This window comes from Pogoniulus pusillus, chromosome 3, assembly GCF_015220805.1.
Source record: "Pogoniulus pusillus isolate bPogPus1 chromosome 3, bPogPus1.pri, whole genome shotgun sequence".
In the NCBI taxonomy this organism is placed as follows: domain Eukaryota; kingdom Metazoa; phylum Chordata; class Aves; order Piciformes; family Lybiidae; genus Pogoniulus; species Pogoniulus pusillus.
In genome coordinates, this window is record NC_087266.1 from 29,658,795 (window position 1) to 29,679,225 (window position 20,431).

The 20,431-nt window shown below is 42.5% G+C and overlaps 1 protein-coding gene across 1 annotated transcript in view; it reads right to left on the reverse strand.

Moving 5' to 3' along the window:
* Positions 1 to 1,207: 1,207 nt before the first annotated feature.
* The window catches only part of LOC135188517 (histone H3.v1-like), a 49,695-nt gene continuing 30,471 nt past the window's right edge, over positions 1,208 to 20,431 (reverse strand). Inside the window, exon 3 of the mRNA XM_064167978.1 lies at positions 1,208 to 1,419. Coding sequence (XP_064024048.1) covers positions 1,208 to 1,419 — 212 coding nt within the window. The remainder of the gene's footprint in view (positions 1,420 to 20,431) is intronic.

Consider the following 20,431-nt stretch of genomic DNA (forward strand, 5'->3'; position numbering starts at 1 on the left):
TGTGGCCCCTGGACACAACCTGATTGCTGGCTCACACTCTGGCTCTTCTGACATCAAGATTCACCCACAAAGAACTGCTGCACCAAACCAGGGATGCAGTGGGATGAATATGGCAAAACTAGAGCACCTTAACCTCCCCTGCAGTATTTCCTTCTTCCTGGCTGGGTTATTTTGCAGACCTCTGTTTTCTAAAAATGACTTCAGCATTCATTTGTACATGTCACTGAGAAATGGAGGTCTGGGCAGGAAGCTGTGGCCATTTGGTGCCACTGCCAGCAGCTGTGGTAAGCCACATGGACTTGAAGCAAGCACAAAGACATCTGCTTCAGACTCCTCGTGTCAGAAGCCATAAAAGTCCCTGCAAGATGCTAAAACAAAAGGAAGATTTCAGTAATGCAGACTCAGAGGCTTAGAGACTCCATTTATATTACAGCCAGAAAGCAGGAAGGGACATCTACATCTTAGGGCCTCATAGTGCAAGTAGGTAATGGCCAAAGATGCTGAGAAATAATAGTAATCCTTTCCATGCTCCAACAGCCAAAGACAATATGATGGCAGTAGAGATGTACCTCAAAGATTTGAAAACAAAGATGTTCTCCTAAACTATACTGGCAATTTTCCTTGAAGAAGCAAACGTAATGTCCTGTACACTGGCAACTGCATCTTAGAGAGGTTCCCTCATATACTGATTTCTAGTAGCTACTCACCACATTTCCCAGTCTTTTTAGAAAGGTGTATTTTAAAGTGGGATTAGGAAAGACTACACATCTGAGGTCAGGAAAATTTTATCTAGACAGATCATTAACTACACTGCACTGCAAGATTCCCACTTTTGCTGGCCTAGACCAGTTGTTGAGGTAACAGGGCAGTTTTGCACCTTTCAGCAATGCTGTGTGTTTATTTCCCAGCACAAATACTTGAACTCTGTCCAAGTGAGTGATTGAATACTGCCTCTCACTTTTCACTCTCTGCAGAGGCGGACAAGCAAGCCTACTTGGAAGGGAGCTTGCATTTCTTTCCGCCTTGCTCTCTGAAGGCACGTCAGTTCAGCTGTGTCTTATCACTCCAATCTCTGTGAGTCTGAGTTCAAGTTAAGAGAGTTCAGGACCACACAGAATCAGATGTTACATTAGACGGATAAGACAAGACGAGGACCCAAAGCTAAGGTTAATGCTGAGAATTATTCAGTGGGAAAGCAGATACTAGATTAGTCAAGTATCATGGGTGCTGATTTCAATACATCTTCAATACTATGATGTGATTTTTTTGTATTTAATAAAAACAATTTAGTGAGATATTTTTCAAACTTCAGATAAGCGTCTGTTTTGGTATTACTGTGTATTTCTTCTTCTTCTTCTTCTTCTTCTTCTTCTTCTTCTTCTTCTTCTTCTTCTTCTTCTTCTTCTTCTTCTTCTTCTTCTATTTAGATTTTTTAAATCATGTATTACCCTATCAATAATTTCACCATGAGGCTCTTTAAAAAGGGTTAAAAAGGTTAAATTCACTGCTCCAGTGTCAGGGAGTTAGGCTGTGAAAACAATCTTACAAGCTTCTGACAGACAATGAGTAATGAAAGATTCACCATGACCAGTGAGGAGAGGAGACTGGATACGGCTTTCTTAAAAAGTCTTTGCAGTATAAATATTTTGTATCAGCTGTGTAAAATACCAGTGCAATGAACTTGTGCAAGAATGCTGACCATGCTGCTGCATGTCTAACTGACTGCAAAAGCAGCATGGGACCTAGAAGTCTGTGATGGATGTGGGCTGAGAGTGTTTTGCCTTGAGACAGGAAGTGACAAAGAATTTTTAGGATCACTCCAAAAAAATAACATCATTGACTCCTGAATGCAGGACAACTCTTACAATACTTACACCTCTAAAAGCTTGTGTTCAAAACAAATGCTGTTCTGTTTACCTAATCATCTCCCCAGCCCTAAATGAGTACTAGCAAATGCCAGGCAGCACTAAAGATAAGAAGTGGATTACCAGTAGCTCAGAGAGATTCTCCCAGTGATGGTCACCTCCATTTTGGGCCCAGTACTGCTCCAGCTGTCACTAGGGAAACACTCATTTAGTGCACTTTTCTTTTACATTCCCCTCAAAGTACATTACAGAAAAAAGTAAGAATAGGCAATACCCTACTTTCACTGAAATCATGCAGTGAAATAACCCTAGTCAGGGGAATTTTCCAAAATTTCAAGGTCCAATTTGGCATTTCATTCTGTCACTTGTTTGCCTTTATTTATCATGGGAAAAGGCAATATAACGCAAGCTAGCTTGGAATGTTTTTGTTCACTGTGGATTTGGCAATTTGAATGCTTTCTTGAAAGCAGTCTTTCTATGCAATTCTCCTCTCTTCCCCTTCCCACTGGCCTTTCTGGCAGCTTCTGCTCGAACTTGAAAAGACCCACCCCAAACAATATGGATTCTCAAAAATCCATAACAAAGTTACTTCCAAAAGTACAAATGTGGTGGGTTAGGAACTTCCCCCCCTCCCAATAATGAGACTTACCAGACTAGCTCACATGGCTTGGAAGTAAGGTGAGGCTATATTCACAGCAAAGCAAAATTTACAAGCATATATATACAATATATTTACAAGTATTTATAATTATATACAAACAAGTAATAATACAGAAATCCAAACTCCCTCCTGGACAAATAATGCTGCCCAGTAGGGCTCAAAACTTCCCCCATCTTTCTTCCTTTACTTTCCCAATGAGACAAACAAAACAAGCAGCAAAGCTTACATAGTTTTCTGTTAGGCAAGATTAGCATAAAGATATTAGAGCCGCATGAGGATGAAGCTAATTGATCCAGCATCCTAGACCAGAGTAGGACAAATTGTAAGCTATAGAGAAGGTTTGAACTACTAACAGCACCTATATACACCTCATCCAAAGCTCCTGTACCTCAGCTCCCTTTTATGCTAATGCAATCCACAGCTCCTCAATGAAAGGGGAAAAGTATGAAAGCACTTTCTGAGACACACCTTCTCATATCCTGCATTGCCATGACTCAGGGAACTGAATCTGTCCTTGTTTATGTTCTTCATGAACTCTTCTTTCATGAAGTCGTAAAAAGTGCTTTACTGCTGTCCTATCCCCTTTTCTTTCATATTTTGAACTGAAACAAAAAATGGAGAGTTCAAGAAAGGGAATGAGTAGATGAGGGTCGTGTCGTCAAATGACAACAGGAGTGCTGAGAGAAGAATGAAAACGAAAGGAACTGAAACAAGTCTGCTTCTCATCATGCTCTTTCACAGCTTTGTGATGTCAGTATTGACTCCAATTTGTGAACCCCAAGGGTTTGAAAGAGTATGTGTTTAAATATTGTTATTTCAGAGCAATATTATTTACATCAAACCTGTATCTATGTATTTTCTAGTTGAGTGCTGGCTTTCTAGAGAAGGGATAGGACACATTAGGGTTAGGGTTAGGGTTAGGGTGACTTGAGTGACTGATAACACTCCATTAAGAGCAACTATTGTATAACTAAAAAGTCCAGGGCAAGAGCAGCCTACCGGAAAATACATTCCTGTAATCCTTAAAAGTAGTCAATGAATTCCCAGAAATTCAGGAATGACTGGAAGGCTCTACTGATCAAATAATTTAGCCAGAACAGATGATTAATTTACTCTAATTAGCAAAACCTTGTGGAGAGAAGCTTGAAAACCACTTAGCTGATGAAGTGCTTAGCCCAGTCATAGTTATCACTTGTTTATATTGGCCATTAATTAACCAATATGTTTTAAAAGGCTAAATATAAAATGGCTCCTTATGAAAAACAACACCACCAAACTGTTTCACTGTGACAGCTGGAGTAAAGGTCTGTGAGTAGTTATTGCCATCATCCTAGCTCACTTCTCTGGAGCCTTCATAGGACTGTAGAACCATTTCATCTGAAAAAGACCTTCAGTGTCATCAAGCCCAACCACTATCCAAGCCTATCAAGTCTGGTACTAACTCATTCCCCTTAGCACCACATCTATGCATCTTAAACACTGCCTGAGACAGAGATTCAACCAATTCCTTTATTCCAGCTTATTTCAGTGCTTGATAAGCCTTTCACTGAAGACTTTTTTCTAATATCCAATCTAAATCTTGCAACTTGAGACCATTTCCTCTTGTCCTATCACTCGTTACTAGGGAGAAGAAACTGACACTCACCTTGCTATAACCTCCTTTCAAGTATTTGTAGAGTGAGAAGGTCTTCCCTGAGCCTCCTTTTGTCCAGACCAAACAACCCCAGCTCCTTCAGCCACTCCTCATAAGACCAGTTCTCCAGACCCTTCTCCAGTTTCATTGCCCTTCTCTGGAGCCACCCGGGACCCAAAGTTACATGCAGTACTCAAGATGTGGCCTCACGAATGCCGAAACAGGAAGACAGTCTCTTCCTTTGTCCTGTTTGTCATACTGTTCCCAATACAGTCCAACATGCTGTTGGCCTTCTTTGCCACCTGAGCACCCTGCTGGCTCATATTCAGTGAGCTGTGAATCAATATCCCCAGGTCTTTCTCTGCTGGACATCTTTCCAGCTACTCTTCCCCAAGCCTGTAGCATTGCATCAGGTTGTTATGACCCAAATGCAAGACCCAGCACTTAGCCTTGTTGATCCCTGTACAACTGGCTTTGGTTCATTCAACCAACCTGTACAGGTCCCTCTGAAGAACCTTCCCTCCTCCAAGCAGATCAATACTCCCTCTCAGTTTAGTGTCATTTGTAACCTTGATGAGGGTGCACTCAATCCCCTTGTCTAAATTATTGATAAACATATTAAACAGAAATTACTCCAAAAATGAGCCCTGGGGAACACCACTTGTGACCATCTGCCAACTGGATTTAACTCCACTCACCACCAGTCTTTGGGTCAGTTTTTTACCCAGGAAAGCATCTACCCATCCAAGCCACAAACAGCCAGTTTCTTCAGGAAGATGCTCTCCATCATTTTCCAGCAGTCCTGGCTCACTGGAGAGGTCCCAGGAGACTGGAAAATGGCCAACGTGATCCCCATCCACAAGAAGGGTCAGATGGAGGAACCCAGGAACTACAGACCCGTCAGCCTGACCTCAGTGCCAGGGAAACTGATGGAGCAGGTTATCATGGGGGCAATAACTGCACACCTGAGGGATGGCCAAGGGCTCAGGTCCAGCCAACATGGATTTAGGAAGGGCAGATCCTGCCTCTCCAACCTGATCTCCTTCTATGATCAGGTGACCCGCTTGGTGGATGTGGGGAGGCCTGTGGATGTGGTCTATCTGGACTTCAGCAAGGCCTTTGACACTGTCCCCCACAGCAAACTGCTGGCTAAGCTGTCAGCCCATGGCTTGGATGGCAGCACTCTGTGCTGGGTTAGGAACTGGCTGGAGGGCCGAGCCCAGAGAGTGGTGGTGAATCCAGCTGGCGGCTGTCACTAGCGGTGTCCCTCAGGGATCAGTGCTGGGCCCCATCCTCTTTAACATCTTCATAGATGATCTGGATGAAGGCATTGAGTCAGTCATCAGCAAGTTCGCAGATGACACTAAGCTGGGGGCAGATGTGACTGGGTTGGAGGGCAGAAGGGCTCTGCAGCGGGACCTTGACCACCTGGACAGATGGGCAGAGTCCAATGGGATGGGGTTCATAGCTCCAAGTGCAGGATGCTGCACTTTGGCCACAACAACCCCATGCAGAGATACAGGCTGGGGTCGGAGTGGCTGGAGAGCAGCCAGACAGAGAGGGATCTGGGGGTACTGATTGATACCCGCCTGAACATGAGCCAGCAGTGTGCCCAGGTGGCCAAGAGAGCCAGTGGCATCCTGGCCTGCATCAGGAATGGTGTGGTCAGCAGGAGCAGGGAGGTCATTCTGCCCCTGTACTCTGCACTGGTTAGACCACACCTTGAGTAGTGTGTTCAGTTCTGGGCCCCCCAGTTTAGGAGGGACATTGAGATGCTTGAGCATGTCCAGAGGAGGGCGACGAGGCTAGTGAGAGGCCTCGACCACAAGACCTACGAGGAGAGGCTGAGGGAGCTGGGATTGTTTAGCCTGGAGAAGAAGAGGCTCAGGGGTGACCTTATTGCTGTCTACAACTACCTGAGGGGTGGTTGTAGCCAGGAGGAGGTTGCTCTCTTCTCTCAGGTGGCCAGCACCAGAACAAGAGGACACAGCCTCAGGCTGCGCCAGGGGAGATTTAGGCTTGAGGTGAGGAGAAAGTTCTTCACTGAGAGATTTAGGCTTGAGGTGAGGAGAAAGTTCTTCACTGAGAGAGTCATTGGACACTAGAATGGGCTGCCCAGGGCGGTGGTGGAGTCGCCGTCCCTGGAGCTGTTCAAGGCAGGATTGGACGTGGCACTTGGTGCCATGATCTAGCCTTGAGCTCTGTGGTAAAGGGTTGGACTTGATGATCTGTGAGGTCTCTTCCAACCCTGATGATACTGCGATACTGTGATACTGTGATGCTGTGGGAGACAATGCCAAGTTCTTTTCTAAAGTTCAGCTAAACAAAATCCACAGCCTTTCCTTCTTCTGCTAAGCAGGGTACCTTGTTGTAGGAGATGAGGCTCATCAAGCAGGATCTGCCCTTCATGAACTCACCTGACAGGGCATGATCACCTGATTGTCGAGGACACGCTGCATAACAGGTGGTACTTGGCTGCAGTTTTACTTCTGCCTGCTCCAGGCACAAGTAGTCTTTTCCTGGGGCTGCACATCCTGCTGAGCCACAGTGAGTGCTGGGAGCAGCACAGGGCTGTGGCAGCATTTAACCTGCCTCTACACTGTACATGGCTTTCCCCTACACCAGGTGTAGAGACAATTCAATTTGGCCACAGAGCTTTGTCACACTTGTCTGCCCTTCTGAGAACCAGCAGCTCATGGTACCTGGCACTCCAGCAGAGCCAGTGGCAGACAGGTGGTCAGGGTGGGCTGCAGGCACTTCCATGTTTATAACTGCATGATGATCCAAGATCGACAGCAGCACCCAATGGGACTGTGCCCAGTACATTCATGATTTTTTGCCTACCAGATACTGTCAGTCAGAAGGCTGAGATTTAAAACTGGTGAATTAATCTGTTTCTGCAGTGAAATATCTCACGTCTGGAAAATGCTAAATTCATGACGGCAACATTTTTATTCGGAAAATTTTGTTTTCTTTGATGGAAGTTGTTTTCTAAAATCCAATTAAAGGCCACCAGTTAAAAGCATTCCTCTTCATCCTCCTTGAGACAAAATTTGATTTTCCATTTCAAAGGAACTTTGCTATTTTTAAGAACTTTTCGGATGTTTTAATTCCCAGAAAACCAGAGTATTTTCAGTTTTGTCTCCCACAAAATTAGATGACTAGAAGCATTATTTTTCTCTTTTTAATTTACTCTCCTAACCAAGGTATTCTTTTTTTGGTTTGTTTGTTTTGTTTGTTTGGTTGTTGTTGTTGTTCCACTCCAAAAGGAAAAAAAATTGGAATTACCAACTTTCCTTTGAAATAAAACAAATTGTTTCCCACACAGCTCTTTTTCATGGAGGGAATGTATTTCAGCAAATGTCCCTACCACGAGTAACTTCCAGGCAGAACTGATTAAAAACCATTTAATTTTGCTTTCCTTTTCTGCATAAATTTCTGCTAATGCTCACTATTGTTTCTAGATCTCTGTTCTTCATTCACAGCAGGCTCATATTGACCTGAAATCTTACTTCCTACTAAGATTGAGATCAGAGATTCATAGCTCCACTGGATATCAAATACCATGAATTTGGTGGAGATACTGGGTTTATAACCTTTCAGAACCCTGCTCTGCTCACAAAACTGTCCCTGTTCTATAAATTATAAATGACACAGCACAGGTCCTTCCTTTCCCTGACAAAATTGCATTTCCTCTACAGGTAACAATGACCTCCTCTCCAATGCTCTGATAAATACCCAGTTACACTTCACCAAATTATTCACAATCCATATTTAGTTTTGAAATTTGCGGCTTGCATTCCAGCTCTGAAAAACAGCTGGCTTACCTGAAAGCTTGTCTACTTTTTCAAACTGCACTTGTTTGTCCGATAACAGTATCTCTGCCTACAGACTTTGCCCTGACTTTTATTGCAGCTATATTTTATGACAAATATCATTCACAGGGACAGACATAGTGAAGAAGAGCAGGAGACAGCAAGAGAAGAGCAAAACACCATCAGCCCTGTGTTGTAGGCTTCAGAATAAGATTCAGTGGACCAAATACAGACATCTCTGTTGTTTGTATCTACTGCCTGCTGAGATGGTCCTGGTCTTGGTGGTAGCATAAGGCCAGGCTACTTCACGCAAAGTCTTGTCCTCCCGTAAGATCCTATTAGAGATGGAGAGAACTGTCAGGCCATTCTTTCTCCAGCTTGAACTGAGATATTAAAATACAGTAAGAGATTATCTAATTTGGAGAAACTAGTGTAACTAGAACAGAAAACCTTTCTTCCAATACCCACCAAAGAACAAAGCCAAAATCAAATAATCTTTCCAACATTTTAACAAAGAATCCTGTTTCAAATTCTTCATTAGATAAGAAGGTTTTGTGCACATTGGGCCATTTTTTTCCTGAGGAGGAAAGTATGTAGTTGGACACAACCTGCCCCACTGTCTCCTGTGGGAGTCACTGAAAAATCTTCTGTCCTTCCACTGCAAAACATTTCTAAATATTCTGGGAGGATCTTGCAGGCAGCCATGTGACTATATTTATAAAGCAAACAGCCAACTGCAGGCAGTGGCCACAGGATGCACATTCATTCCTTGTATATTTTGCTGAGGTTTATGAGAGCTTGATCTTTTTTTGGCTTGCAAAGTTCTAACCAATTAATTGCTATTTATACAAACTAATTAATTATAATACAAAATTCCCTTCATCCAAGTTCCTAAAGGGTATAAGGAGCATAAAAATAAATTTTTAAAAAAAGTGAACATCCAGCCCTGCTTGTTTGGTTTTTTCTACTAAATTTTAAATCAGAGTAGAGTAATTCTTCCAGGTTAAAAATCACTTATATTTCAAGAGAGAATGTGTACCTAGGGAAATATTATGGAATCATACAACCTGTTGGTCATTTCATCTGTGTAGATACACCCTAGATCTTATTTTCCTGCAGATCCTCAACTATTGTAATGATTCAGGAAGAATTTACAGAAATGAGAATTCATCCCATGTACATGAACTCTTCTGCCAAGTGAAATTCAGTCAGGTTTTCAGTTTGCAAATCTTACGCAGCATTGAGTGGAGTAGATTATTCAGCACATCTGAGATGAAATGAATTAGCTTGAGAGCTATATAGTGGAGCATAATTCAAACAAGACAAATTTCCAAAGGAGGAAAAACCAACCAACCAACCAACGAAAATCCAAACCCAAACCAAGTAACAAAAGAGTCCAAGCTGAAATTAAACCTGTAGGGAAATCTTTTTTCCATAGTTTGAAGTCCTCTCTTCCTACTAAGTCCATTTCATCATTATAGTTTGATTAACAGTAAACAGTTCAAGTAAAGGACTTTGGACACATTTAGAAAAGGAGCTGGGTCCCAAGAGAGCGCTGTCTGCATTGCCGCTGGCTCTGTGGAAAGTTTCCACTGGCTTTGGGTGCCTGGTTTGGGCCTTCTCCAGCTATACCATGAAGGGTTGTGATTCAGGCTAATACAGCCAAATGACCCTGTTTTGAAGGGACAAGTTAGTATATTTTTTGGGCAGGGAAATCCTGCTGCAAGTCCAAAGACAGTACTAGTCCACTTTGGGGCCTTCGGGGCTCACGTGAGAGTTTGCAGTACCTTTAGAGGCAGAAATGGAGTTTGCCTCTGCATCTGTGACTCTCAGCCTGCTGCAAGAGCCTCTCTGGCCTGTATCAGAGGAGGTATGAGGAAGTCCAAGTGTGCTGCCAATTCCCTCTCCTCCAGCAAACTCTGCCTTCTCCTTGTGTTACAGACTGCCCGGAGATGCAAAAGCAAAATGTTTTGAGCACTTCACTAGCTCTCCTGCTTTGTGCATCAAGAAAGTTATAAGGCCCAAACGCTTCCCTTCCCATTGCTTCTCACTCCTGTCCGTCATTCACCCTCTCTGGAGAAGAATACTTCCACCATCCCCAGCCTTCTGCTTTCTCTTTGCTTTAAGCTGAGGTGATGAGCTTTGGTGTGCCATGGCAGAGTGCTAGCTTAAAGAAAGAGTCATGTGTGTTGTGGTAGGCCTGGTAGGCCCAAAATAGGCTTATACATGTCTTGCCTTGCCTAGGCACTTTTTTCTGCTCCACCAGAGAGGCAAACACGGGAAATAGATACAAAAGAACCTGTAGCCACTGAGTCTGGCCTGCCCAGGGCACTGTGGTGTAAGGTACACACACTTAGCTTGTGCCTGCCTAGTGCAAGGCCTGTGCTTTTCCCAAATTAAGGAAATGTCAGCCTATGGCTTTGCCTAATATGGTATGGTTTGGCTAACTGCCATCCTGATTGGCTATTCTATGTCCAAAGGGCGATTAATCTTAGCCCACACTGATAAAAGGAGATACGCAGGTGAACAACCTGCTTTTGCTTCACTGCTTTGCTTCCCTGCTCTTTGCTGTGCTCTCTCTGCTGTGCCCAGCCATGCTGCTATTGCACAGTGCCTTATTGCTTGCCTGGTAAACTCCTCTACCACAAGTTAGCAGGAGCAGACCCTGGATGCCTGTAAGTGATTGGCCTATGTGGCCAGCGTGACATCGTGCTGAGGCTGCACAACAGCCTGCCTTCTGCACCTGAAGGTCCTGCCTGGAATTCCTGGACATATATATGGATTGTCCAGAAGAAGCCAGGAGAACAAAGTCAGAGATTGTCTGTGTCCTTTCCCCAGAAGCCGGGAAGATTGAAGACTCAACGTCCAACAGGACAGAGTCCCCTGAAAGCATTTGGGCACTGTCTGGACTGTGGCTAGTCCTCTCTAGTGGATAATAATAATTTGTGAGTAAATGCTTAAATGCCTCTTTGTAATTCTCTACTGCCTTCTGCCATAGAGCAGAAAGAGCTCCTTGAACCCATTTATTGGGCATGCAGCATTTGACCGTGGGAACCTTCTCTTCCAGTTCAATTAATGTTTATATATTTTGCTGGTTATTACTAGATCTAGCTATTATCCATAGAATGTTTCCATGACCATGTAAGAACCGAAATACTACGAAAATTAGTGATCGGGGGTGGCAAGAGTTCTGAGTATCAAAATTAATAAACAATATTAATTTTGGAAAATATCATCTCACATCAATTAATTTCCCCTCCGCAACAATGTGATAGCATGGTTTGTAAAGCCTTTGAACTTATACTAACTGTGGTTGGCATCATGAGAGTATGCATAGTTCTTGGGATCCCTGACGTACAGGTTAGTAAAAGAATGAGATCTTTCCTCACAGAGATCTGGTACTTGTCCTCGGCCTCACAGAGACTTCAGTAAAATAAAACAACTAATTTCCTCCCAGTCAAAGCTTTAGACAATGTTGTCTGAGTAGCCATCTACATTCAGGCCAGCACATCATTAACAAACAGCTTTATATTTTGTAGGCAGATGGGGATAGAGGGGAATAGTACCCTAGTCTATCAGTTCTGACAGTGGATGTGGTGGTTTGGCTTTTATCCCGCCCCCCCACACTTTAGAAATGCCCAGCTAACTCAGATGTGCTCTGGGAATATAAATCAAGCTATTTATTTACAGCTAGCACAATATACAAGCAGTTATTTACAATATATACAGTTATATACAGAAATATACAAGTTAAAAGTAACACAGAAACACAACTCCCATCCCAGAAACCTGAGTCCCCCTCTCAACCACCCCTTCACCTCCCTCTGCCCCTCTCAACCTTACCCCAATCCTGAGAAAGAATAGAGGTGCAGCCAAGAGGTTAAGGAGCAAGGTTAGTGGCAGTGAGGTTAAGAAGATGTTGCTCAGTCTGAAGCCAAAAGCAGAGAGAGACAAAATGGAGAATGGTATCTAATGTTTACTTCTTGTTCTCATACATCTCAGCGGGACTGTGAGAGAAGAGACACAACCATGTTTTCCTTTCATAGCCAATTATCTACTTTCTCTCACCAAAACATTCTAGTCTGCTTCAAACTAGCACAGTTGAGACTCCTGGAAGGCAAAAGTGGTAAGTACCAAACCCTAGGTGGTAAAGCGAAAGTGCTTTCTTGGCACTGCATCTATTCCAAATGCCAAGAAAGATCTATCATGGATGAAGATAATCACATACACTTCCTGTCTTCCTTGTCTCTGTTAGTATGTTTTACTAACACTTGGTTATTTCTTCATTATTGCAAACACTAAACAATTTCCAGCACTGAAACTATACCACCCTTCCTCTGAAATAATAGCTAGATCCATCCTTTTATGCCCAACAGGTTGTACCCACACAAGCAATATAAAAAAACCCTATCCTACTAGGATGAAATTTCTCTCTGTGACCTTTTAAAAAAATGTTTATGACAGCTGGGAAGAAAAGTTAGCCTGAGATTCAGGATATCTTTCAAGAAAGCTCAGCATTCACAGTTGGGGCTATGTCCTGATAAGAAGAGTCCTCTAGACCTTGTTGAGTGTGCTGATCAGAAGGCCATCAGACAAAGGCTGGTCGAGGCATCAGAGACAGTCTCCAGAAAAAGGATGCATCCAAGATCTGATACTACATCCCTTTAGTGTCTGTGGAAAAGCAAACATTCAGCCAGGCAGACCAGACCACTCTGTAGCCCAGCAGTAGTGCAGAGCCAATCTCCAATGCAAGTCTCCAGAAGTACCTGGAGAGTCCATTGATTCTTCAGGTGGTTATAATAGATAAATGCATTTGACCCTTTCCATCTCAGCCCAGACTTGCTGCACAATAGCCTAAAACACTGACAGCAGTGTCAAAGATTGATACCCTTGGCAGGCCAATTAAAATACCCCTTGGATATTTCCACAGGTGACCCTCACCCCAACTACATCAGACTATTTTCTTTTTTGTGGTCCAACCTGCCTGCAGTATGCAGAGACATCTTTAACTAGATCAGCTTGCTCAGAGGCCCATCAAGGCTGATCCTGAATGTTTCCAGGGATGGGGCCTCTACTACCTCCCTGGGCAACCTGTTCCAGTGTTCCACCACCCTCACAGTAAACAACTTCTTTTTAATATCCAAAGATACTCTACTCTAGTTTAAAACCATTGCCCTTTGTCTTAGTGCTACATCATTTTGTAAACAGTACCACCCCAGCTTTCTTGTAAGCCTTCTGCAGGTACTAGAAGGATGCTATGAGGTCTCCCTGGAACCCCCTCTTCTCCGGATTAGACAACCCCAGCTGTACCAGCCTGTCTTCATAGGAGCGCTTGCTCCGCCTCCTGACCATTTTTGTGGGCCTCCACTGGGCTTGCTTTGGGCCTGCTCCAGCAGGTTGGTGTCCTCCCTGTGCTGAGGGCTGCAGAGATGGATGCAGTACACCAGGCGAGGTCTCACCAGAGTACAGTGGAAGAATCATCTCTCTCAACCTGCTGCCATGCTTCTTTTGATGCAGCCCAGGATGCAATTGACCTTATAGGCAGCAAGTGTGAATTGATAGCTCATTTCAAGATTCTTGTCCACCAAACCCCCAAGTCCTTTTCTGCAGGGCTGCTCTCTATCATATCATCTCCCAACCTGTATTGATATTGAGGATTGCCCTGATCCACATACAAGACCTTGAACCTGACATCTTTAAGCATCATGAGATTCACCAGTGCTCACTTCTCCAGCTTATCTACATCCCTCCAGATGACATCCATGTCCCTCTCAGGTTGCTATCATGAGCTTGCACCACTCAGCTTGCTTCCATGTGCAGACTTACTGAGGGTGGACTCAGTCTCACTGCCTATATCTGTGATGAGGATATTAAACAGCACCAGTCTCAGTATGGACTTCTGAGGGACTTGTCACCCATCTCCATCTGGACACTGAGTCATTGGTTGCTACCCTCTGGATGCTGTAAATTCTTCTAGACAGGACAATCAAGAGACCAGTTTCTGTATGCTCTGCACTGCAGCCAAATAAATTATCCAGAACTGCAGTATATTAAAAAAAACACTCATCATCCTAGTTTCACATTATTTTGTTACCATCATAACAACTCCCTCCTCAGACAGTCACTACTTTATTCACAACTTTAAGGTACAGAATCATGTGTAAAACTGGATATGTAACAAAATAATTCCAATTTCAGAGAACAGCTGTGTAGTACAAATAACCAGCATACTCCAGGCTGCCCTCAAAACAGTGGAAGGTGGGGTCTTGTGAAAGTCAGGGAATTTTTGCTGTGGGCTTCAAGGAGATGAGCACATAACTTTAAACAGTGCAGCGTCTTCACAAAGAATATCAGAAGCCACCACATTTTTTTCATGGTTTTAAGGTGCTTCTGTAATAAAGTAAAAACTTCTTTGCTGCCATTAAAGCACCAACCAAAACACAATGGCCTTGATATTGTTGAGTCTGCAACAGAATATAAACACACTCTATTGACAATGTTTCATGAAATAACTGCCTTCAAATAGCCTTCAGAGTGATAACACAAGAGATCATATTCTTCATCATTGTGGTTTCTAGGCTGTTCACCGCAGCATCTCAAACACGAAACAGATAAGCAAAATCGCATCCACTGAGCTGATTTTTAATGTCTTGATTTCTCAAATAATAGGGCGGCTGTTGGCATACATGATTCTCATTCACATAAATTGATGTTAATTACAGGAGAGTATTCTGAAGAGCTATTTTTCAAGCACTTAATTTTCACGATTATCTTGAAGAATTTCCCAGTCTGTCCTGGATATAATTAATGGCTTGAGCCAAACGTTGTATTTGGTGTTATTGCGAAGCTCTTCTGAATACAGTTTCAGGATGGTGAATTGACTAGTGCACGTAATCCTTAAATGATCAGAATGATAATGCGTGCTAAGAAGAAAAAAGGCTCTCTTTGACAAGTAACAAGAAGAAATATTTTTTGTGGACTTCAGGCAAGTGTTTCAAGTAGTAAGAGGAGTAAATACCACAGTGTGGTAGTCTATATTTTAACTCTGTGCATGGACTTGATCAAGTAGAACTGGAAAACTCTTTTAAATTGTAAATTGCACAGTTAGGGAGGGGGCAAAAGCTTCTGTTCATTGTGCATTGAAGTAAATAACATTTGATGATAGGAAAAGGGACATTTGGCTCTCTCCATCCAAGGACTCTGAATTTGTCTTTTAAACTACTCACTTGTGGTTATGCAGTGGGATTCTTCAATGCTTTTTTTTTGTAGCATCGTGGTTTTGGAGGCTGCTGTATTTTTTCTTAATTAGTGCATCCCTGGACTGGGAAAGATACAGTGGCTGAATTGATGCCTGCCTCTGCTCCCACCAGAGCTGCTGGCTTTTAAAATAACCATGCTTGATTACAGGATGGCCATGGACTTACTGACTACTGGGGCTCCGCTCATTAAAATTGGACTTGAGTAATATAGTTTTACCTACATACACAACCCAATGCTCACCATTTTTACAAAGACAATCTGGAAAATGCTTACAGAGGCTGAGTGAGGTCTTCAACCACTGGAAGTTCTTTTACTCCCCAGTTTTTCCTCAGTCTCTCTCTGATGTTTTTCATTGGAAGCACCACATTTAAAGCACTGGCATTTTCTGATGAAAAAAAACTTTTGCCACTCAAAACTTCATCCAGTTCCCACTCACAGATCTTCTCAGAAGATAATACTGCTTTCTAAGGACTTACACTGTGCTCACATATTGGTAGTATCATCTGCACCACAGGCTTTAGGCTGTAGGATTATGATCAGAATAAAAACATTTGATTGTATTAATGAGCATTCAGTCCTTCTGCTTTTATTTCAGTGTAAAGCTGCTCCTCCTTTCTCCCTTTTTTCTCTCAGCTGATAAAATAGCTGTCAACCAAGCTGCTTTTTTGAGCTGTGTTTTTTAGATGGGTGCCTATGGGCCTTTATTTTCATGGGGGAGAGGGACATAATGCCAGAGGAAGTCATAGCTGTTTAACCTGCGCTGGAGGTCATGTAGACTTTGCAGTGGTCTCTGTCCCAGGAGAAGCTCTCTCACGTCTGGGAAACCCCTGCACCAACACAGAGCTGCAGTATGACTCACAGTCACCCTACTAGGAATGTTTGCACTCTTACTTTCTTTAACAATTTCCATTAAAGTTAAAAAACAAACCAGCCTTATCTATCAGTTCTGGTGGCTTTTTTTTTTTTTTTTCTCCCCCTTCTTTCTCCAAATATAGAGCTGAATCGAACCTGACAGTGTTTTCTTTACGTTCATCATAATTTTGCTACAAATTCACCGTATGCTATACTGGAAATCTGCCTGACAAATGTTTTTAGCTTGAAGGGAAAATACCAAAAGGAATGATATCACTTTGAAATTATTTTTTTTTTCCTGCAAAACAATTTGCTCTCATTTCCAACACCTTTTTCTTGCAGATGTTATCAACATGAGAAAATCAAGGTAATGCTGGAGTGGGCTGTTCACACTTCAGGTAAGTACACCTCCATCCCTTTCCATGCTTCAGGATTTGTTTTGTTGGTTTTGTTTTTTTTTTTCATGAATGGTTTAGATATTCAACCATAACATGGATTGTGACTTTAGACAAGATTCTGCCACTTTGTCTACCATTATATTCTGATCTAGAAGAGTGGATTGTAAGATGGGTCATGAACTGCATAAACAGCAGAACTCAGAGGGTTGTGATCAACGATGCACAGTCCAGCTGGAAACCTGTAACTAGTGGTGCTCCCCAGGGCCAGTAGTGGATCCAGTCTTGTTCAACATCTTCATCAACCCCCTGGATGATGGGATAGAGTGTATCCTCAGCAAGTTTGCTGATAATACAAAACCGGGAGGATTGGCTGAAACACCAGAAGGCTGTGTGGCCATTCAGTGACATCTGGACAGACTAGAGAGCTGGGCAAAGGGGAATTAATAAGGTTCAACAAGAAGTGTGGAGTCCTGCACCTGGGGAGGAATAACATCATACATCAGTGCAGATTAAGGATTGGCCTGCTAGAAAGCAGCTCCACAGAGCAGGACCTGGGAGTCCTGGCGAACAGTAAATTATTCATGGGACAGCAATGTGCCCTTGTAGACAATGGTGTCCTGGGGTGCATCAAGAAGATTGCGGCCAACAGGTAAAGGGAGGATCTCCTCCCCCTCTACTCTGCCTGCTGAGGCTACATTTGTGTTACCCTGTCCAGTTCTGGATTCCCCAGTTCAAGAGGGACAGGGGTATACTAGAGAGAGGTAATGAAGGGATACAAGGATGATTAATGGACAAGAACATCTGTTTTAGGAGGAAAGACTGAAAGACTTGAGCCTGTTTAGCCTGAAAAAGAGAAGACTGAAAGGAGATCTTATTAAAGTTTATAAATACCTGAATGGTGAGTGTCAAGAAGAAGATGCTACTGTCTTTTCACTAGTGTCCTGTAAGGGGCAATGGATATGAACTAGAACACAGGAAGTTCCACCCCAATACAAGGAAAAACTTCTTCACTGTGAGGGAGGTGAAGCACTGGAACAGGCTGTGCAAAAAGGTTGTGAAGTCTTCTGCAGAGCCTTTCAAGACCTGTCTGGATAGTTTTTCTGTGTCTCCTGCTCTAAATTATCCTGCTTTGGCAAGGGATTGGACTTGATGATCTCCAGAGGCCCCTTTCAATCCCTACCATTCTATGATTCTATATACTGTGGTAGTCTACACTACCAAAACAGTAAAAATCACTTAGGTACTTCATTCCTATTGGTGATCTGGACCTTTGTTCTCCTGATCCATAAAGTATCCTAAACAAGCATCCTCTGCTATATCTATTTATTCCAAAACTGTGAATTTCCACACTGCAGATCAGTCCTATAGGAACCTATGAAGTCAAGCAGAGAGACAAAACTTCTGAATTGCCCTAGCAGAATAATTAAAATAACTTGCATTCACATCATGAAAGAAAAAAAAATCAAAACAGGAAGGAAGCGGAGGGAAAAGGACTTTGAACACATTGAGTAATAAAATAAAAATCCACTAACAAAGCTGGCATGAACACTTCAATGAAGACTGTTTCAGAAAATAACTGGGAAACATAAACACATATTTGTCTCATCTCCTTTAGAGGTCTGTTGGAGAGGAAACACAACTGCGGAGGAGCCTTCAAAGCAAAGCACAGGATTTCTGGTCCTCCTCTTGTTTTTCTCTGTTGGCCACAGAGCAGCACAACATAGTGGCATTCACAGTAAATATTCTTCATTGGTTGCTGCCAGCAAAAAGTACAATATACATCCAAGTCAAACAACATGACTGACCTTTTGGCCTTTCCCCAGCACTCAACACTGCCTGCATGGGGGAAGGTGTCAGCCAGGTACCATCTACATGTAGACCCATGCATGGCTTCTTATAGGGGTGTATTTGCCATATCTGTGTTGTGTTTGAACAGAAATGATCGCTTTGATGAGAATTTTGAAATGGAGGTTCTGCTGCAGGTCAGGTTGTATTGGTAGAGCATCACAGAGACTAGGGAGGCAGGGATCATACTGCATGTAGGTACAATATCTGGCCAAAATCTGATAAGGGATTGGTGTATTCTGTCTTTACTGACATATACAACACTTTTTAACATAAAATCCATCATAGTTTGACTCAATATTCTAATTATAAACAATAATATAAACTGATGATAACAAAATTCAGTTTCATAGCTTCTGAAGAAGCTGTTTTCACACAGGAAAGCAAAGAATCTCTTAAAACTTGGAATTTCATCTCTGCAATGAGTTAAAGCAGCTGCAGCTTGTTAAAAGGGCTGAGATGAACCAGTGGAGAGGTTTATTCTAGCACCTACTCCTACAGGGTATGAGTCAGGCCAATGCTGTTGCTCTTTCACTTTTATAAGCATTAAACTTCTTTGCAAGCTTTTGAGCTACGCTGAAATTTCAGATACAGATGCTTTAACTGACTAAATGTCTGCAGACTGATAAAACTCCAAAACAATCTTTAGAAAACCTCAACACAGTGCAGAAAGCAGAAGGAAAAAAAAAATATTTAAAAAAAAAGGAGAAACAGATGCATCCAGGTAGGAGTTACAGTGCAAGAAGAAAACCAAAGGTCTAAATCTTAAACACTTTTTAAAGATGAACCTGAGATGAGATTTGCCACCTTGTCTCATTCCTAGGGTCTATTTATTAGCTGTAATCCTGTCCAGCCTCTTTCTTAATTTGAGCTCTGACCCATGGACTTAGATTGCCTAAATTCAGAAGACATTGCTCTTCTTCAAAGCAAGCAATCAAAACACCCTCTTAAAGCATATCTCAAATCACAGCAAAATGCAGAGGAAATGGGACACATCATCTCATCCCAATGTTGTGAAGAGAGAAGTGTTTGTTTGAAGGAGGAAGGAAGATGTGAGCAAAAGCTTGTGTTTGAGTCACCTACCCACCATGGCCAAAGTAATTATTCTGACTTCTTTGGCTTATGAGCAAGCCGAGAAGCAGGAAAGTCAGTTTGTTTTCAAGTTTGGGTATCTCATTTTTCAACCCATTGAAATACATCTGTGCTTTCAGGACTCCTTTTCCATCATTTTTCTTTTCCTTTGTACAATTAATTATTAGAAGTAATTTTTATTTACCTGGTTTTCCTTACTATATACAGTTAGAGGTAATTTTTATTCCTCTTCAAGCCCTTCTAGAATGGGCACATACATAGAAATGGCCGGTTTCACTTCAGAGCTGTATCTAAAGTTAAGAGTTGGTGTCTACTCACCACTTTACACATGACATACTTGTAAAAAATATTTGGGATAAATTCAAGGTTTACAAACTACTCCCAGCCCAGCAGCAAGAAATGTGACAACACATAAGAATAGGTTTGCTAAAGATCCTCATTACAACATGATCCAGGCTTCTTGTGAGAGGACCAGCACCCCAGAATTCTTAAAATATCCTGGTGGAGGTACTAAGCCTAGTGGATATGCCACTCCTGAAAGAAGTGGGAAATATATGCCTTCATATACTTAAGCCTCGTTCCCAAGAGCTATGTGCCTGGCTGGGAGGTATTTGAATAAGGCAATTTCATCTCTGCTGCCAATACAGGACTCCTGCGCAGATGGAAAGGCGAATACCAAGCAACATGTCACAGTTGACAGAATGCACAGAAAAACGAAGACCATCTCCTGATGAGCCACAGTTGAGAGACATCCCTTGAGAAGCTCCTGCTAAGTAGAGTAGGGGCAAAACTGATATTCCTGAAAGTGTTAAAGGGGGAACAACTGTACAGAAAAAAGCACAGGAGGCCTTTGATGTAAGAAGAGCCAGGACCTTCTGAATGTTTTTTTTTCCAACACACCATTTGTTTTTCTGTACCCAGCCAGTTCCAGTTTCAAAGCTTTTATGCCTTTCTTCCATTGCACATAAAACTTCAAGTAATAATACTTTTAAAAGTCTACATGTCAGACA